Genomic DNA, 10,510 nt, shown 5'->3' on the forward strand with positions numbered 1-10,510 from the left:
ACATTCAGTAATTAATCACGTGACTCCAACTTAGCGTCACTCTACAATATTGACTTGCTTGTAGGCAGACGTGGCTGCAAATAAAGTGTGATCTGTATTTATAAAACTTGGGAATTAATGTGATTTTCGATGATCATATCAACGTTTTCTTAATCTGGTGCAGTTTTTTTTTTTAAACAGTAAGTGAGGAAATTGGTTTCCTTTGATTACTTTGTCAATTTATGTGCATGTGCTGTGGGAAGTCGGTCAGTGCAGGAGACGCTATGTAATTATAAGCGGTTGCCTAATGGATATCAACAAACCACTTAACGTATGTATTATTGGAGACTCTTATATTCGCCGGTTGAAGGAATTCTGTATGACGAAGGACATGTTAAATCTAAGGTTACAAAAACAGTTTTGTTCGATAAACTTTCATGGAAAAGGGGGGCTTCGTGCACGCCATGTTAAACACTTAGCGGGCGGATCTAGGCATGCGTTGCTCCGTTTTGACGAGGTCCCCGACGTGATTTTCATACAAATAGGAGGGAATGACATCTCAGGATCTACGAACTCTGCTCAACTGGCCAAAGATATTGTTTCCTTGGCGGAATATTTGGTGCTAGGTGTCGGAGTTCGATTAGTTTATATTGGCCAATTAATTCGTAGACTCCCGTTCGCCACCTGTCCGGGATACAACGAAATGGTGATACGGATCAACATCCAACTGGATATGATGACAAAAAACTTATCGGGAGTGGTATTTTGGCGTCACCGTGGTTTCTGAGCTTCCCTGTCTTATCTTGGGCCAGATGGTGTACACCTGGATTGCACCCCTTCCCACAGCCAGCCTATGAGGAAATATCTTCGGAATATAAGAAATGCTGTAATTCAGGCTCCAAAATTCCTCAGGCCAGTATACTTTTTAAGTTTGCACGGAATTGTTTATATTTTCCGTTATGTGTATATAGAATATTTTAATATACACTGACCTAGGCTTAATTTCAAGCAAAGCATTCATATCAGATCAACATCCGTTGAATTGTATTTGACATGTATATGGCATCTTGGTAATATTGTACCTATGTTCTATTGATTGACTCTTGTAATTATGTTCAACATCCACATGCAGGTACTATTTGCTTTCTGTTCAACAAACAAGGCATGTGCATAATGACATTTAAATGCGTCTTATGCAATATACTGATACATAGTCTATCTCTATTTTATTACAGTCCAAGATAATCCTAGCAGCAATTTCAATTCAATGCATATTGAATCTTTCTTGTACATATATGGGTCAGTTACTAGGTATCTATACATAGTAATCGTGTGAATTGGAGATTTATTCATTTTTATTTGCAAGCGGGTCAAAGTTGCTCATTTTATGTGGGTCTGAGTTAACCCATAAATTTCTGTGGGCCGGAATTACCCATATCTTCTTTTGAGTCGGAGTTACCCATACTTTTTATTTGGGTCGGAGTTACCCTTATTTGCTCATTGGGTCGGAGTTACCCAGATTTATATTTTGGGTCGGAGTTATCCAGATTTATATTTGGGTCGGAGTTACCCAGATTTATATTTTGGGTCGGAGTTACCCACATTTACATTTTGGGTCGGAGTTACCCACATTTACATTTTGGGTCGAAGTTACCCAGGTTTACATTTTTTGGTCGGAGTTACCCAGATTTACATTTTTTGGGTCGGAATTACCCAGATTTAGTTTGTGTCGGAGTCAACCATTGCTATTTTTATAATGGGTCAGAATTATACATTTATGTAGAGTATCCCAGGGATTGGTTGCACTTTAGATTTCATTTAATAGTGGTAAACCATATCTCTTGATGTTTGTCACCCTGTTTGGGATGCATACTTCTTGATTGAGTATTTATACGTTAGGCACAATTTACTCTCAATACCTATTTTAATTTGTGTCGTTTTACCTTATTTCTTAATGAAATTATAATTCAGTTCAAAATCACAATGGCCATGTGGTCTGCTGATATTGCATTAAGCAAATATTATTATCATTATCCTTTTATATCAGTTCAGTTTTCTTATGCATAGTAAATCATTTCTACTTTTACATTTCTGTGTGTATGACAGTTATTACATACTCACCCTTCTTCAGTTAAGCATGCACCTTGTGCATTACATATGTAGGTGTATACTATGTATTTCTATACTGATTTGACATTTCTCGTGGCAAATTGGTTGCTAAATAATGCCACCTTTCATAATTATTTGACAATTTGTTGTAAAATGTGTATTGTTACAGGAACAATGCCACCCAAGCCCAGCCAGCGCCTGTCAGCGAAGCGCAGGAGAGTTAACTCTCCGGGTAATTTAAAAGCTCCCAATTTCACATGTGCAAGTGATTCAGTACGAAATGATCCGAATCCCATTCAAACAAGTTCAAGTAGAATGAACACTTTAGCCTCACAAATAGACTATGCAGAATTAGCAAAGCATATAGTTGCCCAACAGAGACAACAAGGAACAGAACTGCAGCAGGAGGCATCAGCACAGCCACAAACTATAAGTGACAGTACACCCGTGAGCTCATCTATGTTAAATGGCAGTGAGGGAAATCAGGATGTGTCGGCCTCCAACTTAAGTTCCTTGTTGGACAATGTTTTTACAGGTGAGTCGGCAAGTAGGTCACAAAGTCAAATGCCAATAGAACCCTGTGATTCTGTGCCACTTGGGGCAACAGTGTCACAAGAAATAAAACAAAAGATATGGAATCACGAATTCGTAGATTTAAAATCTTTGCTTCCATCCTCAGGTGAAGAACCACTGGCCATTACGGTCAAAACTGGTAAAATAGAGGTTAACCAGGCATCCAACAATAAAACGCCATTAAGCATTAATCAGTAGACAGATGCTTTCTTAATCTTTGCATCAATTTACTTGCAAAAGTTCCCTAATGATGCATGCAATATTCTTAAATATGCTTTCACAGTTCGTGAAATCAGCAGGCTCCATGTTGATCAAGCATGGAGAAATTATGATGAATTCTTTCGTCGTATCAGGGAATCTTCAGTTATTCCCTGGGAAAGGCCAATTGCTGAATTGCGCCTGAAGGCAGCATGAATGGGAGTACGGCAAGCAAACAAACCCCAAACTTATAAAGCTAATAAGGGGCAGTCCTTTCGTTCCACCAAAGTTTCTTTTGCCTACAATAAAGGTCAGCGATGTACCACCTCTCCCTGCAAGTACGCCCACTTATGTCAAGAGTGCAATGGCCAACATCCCAAATTCAAATGCACGGGGGCAAAATCAAACTGGTCAACCTCCCAACGCCAGTCAAACATTGCAAATGCCAATCCTTCCAACCCCAATAAACCCGGTAAATTTGCAAAGTAAGCTCCAGGGTTATGACCCTCTTAAACTTAACTATCTGATTGAAGGCATTAGGTATGGTTTTCGACTTGGTTGTTCAAAGTCACCATCAATTCATCCTCCACACAACCACAAATCTGCTTATTATTATCCTCAGGTAGTAGAAGAATACATTACCTCTGGCTTATCAACAAGTCGTATCATGGGTCCATTTGCTGTACCCCCATTTCGGAATTTTAAGACTTCACCATTAGGCGTGGTTCCTAAGTCTGAGCCAAATAAATTTCGTATCATTCATGATCTTTCTTTTCCTCAGAATGACTCAGTAAATTCTAACATACCTAAAGAGCACTCACAGGTTCAATATGATTCCATAGACACAGTAGTGTCCCTTATACGTAAGTTTGGCCGGGGATCTTTGATGGCAAAGTCAGACATAAAGGACGCTTTCCGTATTATGCCTGTTAGTCCACATGATTATCACCTTCTCGGGTTTATTTGGAGGGACCATTTCTATTATGAACGTTGTTTACCTATGGGAGCCAGCTGTTCTTGTCAGATTTTTGAGAAACTTAGCAAAGCTTTGCAATGGTTTATGATGACAAAATTTCACGCTGCAGGTATGTCACACATTTTAGACGATTTCTTTTTTAATTGGTCCCCCTAATTCAGAGAAATGTAAGGTAGATCTTGCAGCCTTTCTTACACTTTGTCAAAGAGTTGGTATCCCTATCAATAAGGAAAAAAAATTTGGTCCTCTAACAAAGTTGGTGATTTATGGCATAGAAGTTGATTCAATTGAGATGATGAGTCGCTTGCCTCAAGATAAGATTGACAAATGCCGTAACCTGCTTCTAGCTTTTGCTTTACGCAAGAAGGTAACACTAAGAGAACTTCAGTCTCTGATAGGAGTTTTGAATTTTACATTTTCTGTTATAATCTCGGGACGTGCTTTCCTGAGGCGTTTGATTGACCTTACCATAGGAGTTACCAAACCTCAACATTTTATTCGTTTGTCATGTGAGGCTAGAGCAGATATGTCTATGTGGTTGCAGTTTCTTGATCAGTTTAATGGAAAGTCTGTACTCTTTCCTGAATCTTGGGAATCTTCTGATGTCATACGTTTCTACACAGATGCTTCGGGTTCGCTAGGCTTTGCAGCTGTATTTGGCGCCAAAATGGTTGGTTGGTTCATGGTCCGATGAGATGGCTACCTTTCAAATTGCTATTAAGGAATTATTTCCCATTGTTTTAAGTCTTGAAATATGGGGTACTCAGTTGAAAAACAAAAAAGTTATCTTCATGTCAGACAATATGGCAGTGGTACAAATCATAAATAAGCAATCTAGCAAGGATAAGACTTTAATGAGGCTTGTGCGGCGCTTGGTTCTCACTTGTCTTACACATACTATTTTTTTCAAGGCAAAACACATTCCTGGAAAGTATAATATCATTGCAGATAGGTTGTCTCGTTTCCAATTTCAGGAGGCTCGTCGTCTGGCGCCACTCCTGGACATACAACCAACGGCGGTTCCTCCACAGCTGTTGCAAATTTGAGTTCTGTCACCCAGACAATCTTAAGGGCTTCTTTGTCAGTTTCAACTAGGGTTGCATACAAACACTCGTGGGAGCTGTACAGGGCGATGTCTCCAAATATAGTTTCACTACCTCTGCCTTTGCAGAGCATTTGTAATTTTATAGGATATCTGTTTGAAAAACAGTATAGTGCCAGTAGTATTGACTCTAATATATCAGCTCTCAGCTATGTTCATAAGCTATTGGATGTTAAAGACCCTACTCAATCTTTCATTGTAAAGAAACTTTTGAGGGGATGTCACAAGCTAACTCCTTCTAAGGATACTAGATTGCCCGTTACGAAAGAAATACTTTGTAAATTACTTAATGCCACAGACTTTACTGTTCCCCAGGCTCTCAACAAATTGCTGCTCAAAGCTCTGTATTTACTTAGCTTTAATGCTTTCCTCCGTTTAGGTGAAGTTGTCATCAAATCACTCTCAGACTGCAATAAGGTAATTCAGGTTCAAGATGTTTCCTTCCGAATGAAAGGAAAAGACCCACTTTCTCTTCAAATAACCATAAACCACCACAAATCTCAAAAGAACAGTGACCCTGTCATTATCACAATTCAAAGTAACCCACATAGTGCACATTGCCCAGTGCTTAGTCTATATCGCTATAAAAGCTCCTTTCCACATGCATCAGGTCCATTATTTCAATTCACCAATGGGGTTCCAGTTCCTTATTCTTATGTTTGTGGGCAGCTGTCCAAAGCAGCAATATTTGTAGGTCTTGACCCCAGACGTTACAAAGGTCATAGTTTTCGCATTGGAGCTGCCACTCATGCTGCTCAGTTAGGTTTCTCAGAAAATTATATTCAGCATTTAGGTCGTTGGAATCCAAATGTGTTACATCGGTACATAAGAATACAATCTTTCAAACTATAAGCTAGCACATTTTGCAATTACTATAACATTAACCAAATACATTAAAGCAGGTCAGTGTCTCACTGCTGCTTTAAGCGTCATAACATTTGTACATGTGGGTCATTTCCATGTCTTATTTATATATATTTTTATTTCGGGAGAACCATTCACTGTTAGATCATGTTTGTTAACATCAAATTTCTTTTGAGTTTTCTGGAACGATTATTTGATGCATGTATGTATTTCTGTAGCTTGACCTACTTGCCGGCATTCATGACTTTACTTTGTTTATAGTTTTGATCTTATGAACATATCCTCATTCCTGTTCGCATGAGAAGCCACATGCTTGATATCAGGACAGTGTTTCACTGCTGTTATCATTACATGTTTTCTGTTATAAAATGTATTCTCATTTAGTTGTGATTGATTCTAGTCTTCATTAAGGTTGCATGTTTAGTTAGATTATTAGTCTTAGTCTACTTTGTACATTTTAACGTGTTATTTGACAGGCCAGTGTCTCACTGTTGTCATCCAATTTTAACAAATTGTTATTTTGAATTTGTGTTATTTGCTTTATTCACGATTGTTGAAACTACTCAGGGAGGTTTTCATGGTGTAAGTGATGAGGGTTGATTTTAATGTCCATACCTGTATTTTGTTGCTCGCAAGCTCACCTTGGATGGCACGGGATGCGATCTGTTGATCTCATCTTGTGGCCAATTTTTTGATGTGCCATCTTTTTGCTGCATCTTTGTAAGGTTGTTTTTTATTGTAGTTGATGTAGACTTTTATAGATAAATTTGGGGGATCAGACATATTGAATTATTTTGTCATTGTTAATTTCTTTCTCCATTTCAGTGACATTTTCAGTGGATTGTTTGTGAGTCTGATCCCCTTGTTAGGAGTTTGTTATCTAGTTCGTCATTTGAATAAATGACATTTTTCATACTCAATATGCCTTATGTTTATATCTAATATGATACAGCAAAAACTAGCTTCGGTGACCTTTCTCAGCATTTTAAGACATAAAACAACAATAATTAAAATAATTGTATTTATGGTTTAAATGCGTATTTTTATGTTTTCAAGGTGATTTTTGTAACATACATTTAAGATTTGTTTCTATTCTCCCATACTCAATACTTTATAATATTATCCAATCAGCATTCAGTAACTAATCACGTGACTCCAACTTAGCGTCACTCTACAATTTTGACTTGCTTGCAGGCAGACGTGGCTGCAAATAAAGTGTGATCTGTATTTTATACCCACCATCCACCCCTTCATTCCTGCCATGTAATTGTCTTTCTAGTCCCTATCAATTTTTGATGTGCCAATTTTTTGATGTGCCATCTTTTTGCTGCATCTTTGTAAGGTTGTTTTTTATTGTAGTTGATGTAGACTTTTATAGATAAATTTGGGGGATCAGACATATTGAATTATTTTGTCATTGTTTATTTTCTTTCTCCATTTCAGTGACATTTTCAGTGGATTGTTTGTGAGTCTGATCCCCTTGTTAGGAGTTTGTTATCTAGTTCGTCATTTGAATAAATGACATTTTTCATACTCAATTTGCCTTATGTTTATATCTAATATGATACAGCAAAAACTAGCTTCGGTGACCTCTCTCAGCATTTTAAGACATAAATATATTTATGAATGGGCAATGAAACGAGGCTTCCATACGACCTTACAGACAGCACCACTGACTGTGGTTAAATTTGAAAACCCCGCCGTAACTCACACTTGTCCACCTGGAAGGCATGGTAACCCTCAATAGGACCCTACCTATTTGGCCTCTTGTAGCATCCCATATCATGATCATGCGCATGCCAAAAGTTTGCCAATATAGAAAGTTGGACTTAATTGTAGTTTCACTCAACAAACTTTCATCAATTTCCTCTCAACAGAAAGTGTATCTAAGTCATCCTTTTAAAACTACCCTTTTCAGTTCACAAGAAACCGGTTTGCTCAACAGTTCATGGAAGCCACATTTAACGGGTTTAGTTTATGTTTTCCTACATACACGTATTATAAAGCCCATCTTGAAATAGCATATAATGTAGTCCAAGAATATGTTGAGTGGTATACCTCCATCCAAAGAGAAAATATAATTAATTCATTCCTTACTTGGTGTTTAGCAGATAGTGGCTCTTAAGATAGCTATACAACATGTGTTCCCCGTTTTTATACGACATTTTAGAGATAGAAACATCCGACAGACGGTAGTGTTGATACATTTTTTTACAAGATGATATCGATCACTACGAAATATGTTTATTTTCAATATGACAGTTTAATAACATGGATGTGCATTTTCTTACGGTGCAGACTCGTATCTAAACTTTAGATGATATATATTATTAAAAAGGGTAGACTAATGATTTTTCCCTGGTACATCTATCAAATGAGAAAGTAACAAAATGAAACAGTTACTGTATCGTGTAACATGTGTACTCTAATTTTCAAGCAACTTTAAACAATTAAAGTACAATGTAATCCCTCAAGCTAAGACTACAAAACACATACATATACATGTACCAGTAATACAAAAGGTACAGTACTGTCCAAGTTACAAGTAAGCATTTTCTACATTCTACTAAAGTTTCAACTTTTTTATTCAAGTTGATATGCTTAATCAAAAGCAACCGTATCAATGATTTGATCTCTTGGTATTGCATACACTGTTCTTAGATACAATTTCTACATTAGACTGCCGTACAATGACTGAACTATTGCCAAAACGACGTAAAATCATAAAAAATGAATCAATTACATCAGAATGAAAACGAAACACCCATAGTATTGATTTTGTAGACGCTTACCGCTGTGCCCAACTTTCACAGATCTGGGGAACATCGTCCCGAGTGTAATGGAAATCTGAACTTACCAAAATATTTTCAATGACGTAATTCGTCACTTTAACAACCTATGTGAGATTTAATGATAAAACGTATCGATTTCATAGTTATCTGTAAATGATGTACATTTAAATAACTTTAAAGGTAACGACATTTAAATCCGCTTCAATGCAAACGACAATCTAAACAAAATTATCACAAAAAAACAAAACAATTTCACGTTAATACAGTCAATAATTCTCATTACACAATTTTGACAGGAAACAGGGTACATATTGATTTTTAATGATCTAGTTTTACTACATCATACCAATAGCAAAGTCCCACTTGACTCATAAGGGAAATGGATATGCGCTTCAAAGCATTCAACCTTTTTCATACTGTAAGGTGAGGAATATTCCTTATAAATACCGATATACTGTAGAATCCAGTAAGTGTTCTATCAAACATTTAAGTTCCTTCTCAAACTTCAGAAATAGGTATTACGGCAGGCTTGACCCATCAACAAAGGCATCCTCTTTCGACCAGTCACATCCATTTGAAATAGTAACTTTGTGAAAAGATGCAATGTTCAAGTGCTATGAATATTATATTGAAGACATACTACAAATCTTTATTGACAATATAAATAGTAGATAGGTATTTTAACAGTCTGTTGAAATTTCGATGGACATAGATTGTACTAGTGTATAAGTTGACCCGGTTTTCTTTTTATTCGTATTAAGCAGAAATAATTCAAATACCCTTTTCATGTGAAAAAAGGTTGCTGTGGCCTTCAAATTGACATTTAGATGCATTGACGGTGTCCTAGTATTAATAATACTCATTCATGTATCGATTTCGATAGTTGATTTTAAGATATGTTGGTGTTCCTCATTACCAATAATTGTGTACTAAATTAATTACGCAAACCACTTTTTAATTGAAAATGAATGAGATTGGGCAGCAGGTACAGCTCATTTTAGCCTTCTCACTGAAATTAAAATCATTATGTTGTCTTTGGTGATCAGGTCTCCAACGGTATGTTGGAATTTCTATATGCACAACTCGTGTTCCATTACTAGATGATCTGTTTTTGTATTCTTATGAGGCAGAGTTGACCCAAAAGGTTCCACATGGCAATAAAATATATCTTGATATGGTCTTCAACTTTATATTCAAATGTATCGAAAACGTTTTACCTTTTAACAATGCTCAATTTATTCCATATGTCCGTTCGCAATACAGTGTTTATATCTCAATTGATTCGATTTGTAATAGCATGTTATGCATGCAGTTTTTAAATCAAGGCAAATACAAGCTATAACTGAGTCAAATGCTGTCTGACGGGTTTCATAACATTTGTTAGGCCATTCTTTACATATTTATTTTGATTAAGAATTACTCCTTTTACCTTATCATAATATAAAGCTCATGGCGGATGTGGTCGGTGTGACTGGTCATCAGGGAATACTCTCTCTCTCTCTCTCTCTCTCTCTCTCTCTCTGGACGCCTTGTTTCCCTTTTCGTATTTTTTAAATTCTTTATAGGACTTATGAGATTGAGTAGAGAGGTTTCAACAGTCTCGTTTAAAGTCAGCATTTCGCAAATTCTATGGTCGTTATAACAATCTAGTTTGCCAATACAACCTATCATTGGGTCAAATGCTGTCTGACATTTTTCCTACTGATTGTTAGACCGTTCTTGACACACTGATTTTGACTACAAATAACCCAGTTTACCTTATTAAGATATAGGGCTCATGGCAGGTGTGACCGGTCGACAGGGAATGCTTACTCCTCCTGGGCACCCGATCCCACCTTTGGTATATCCAGGGGTCCGTGTTGCCCAATCCTGTTTTGTATTGCCTATAGGAGTTATGAGACTGATCATTGCAGTGTT

At 36.9% G+C, this 10,510-nt stretch overlaps 1 protein-coding gene across 1 annotated transcript in view; it reads left to right on the forward strand.

The window, feature by feature from the left end:
• LOC125670947 (uncharacterized) overlaps positions 1-7,339 on the forward strand; it is a 7,433-nt gene extending 94 nt beyond the window's left edge. The window contains exons 1-2 of the mRNA XM_048906397.2: positions 1-2,623; positions 4,810-7,339. The exon at positions 1-2,623 is cut by the window's left edge and continues 94 nt beyond it. Of these exons, the coding sequence (XP_048762354.2) occupies positions 2,152-2,623; positions 4,810-5,789 (1,452 nt within the window). The 5' untranslated portion in view covers positions 1-2,151 and the 3' untranslated portion in view covers positions 5,790-7,339. The remainder of the gene's footprint in view (positions 2,624-4,809) is intronic.
• Positions 7,340-10,510: the final 3,171 nt, after the last annotated feature.

This window comes from Ostrea edulis, chromosome 7, assembly GCF_947568905.1.
Source record: "Ostrea edulis chromosome 7, xbOstEdul1.1, whole genome shotgun sequence".
NCBI lineage: Eukaryota > Metazoa > Mollusca > Bivalvia > Ostreida > Ostreidae > Ostrea > Ostrea edulis.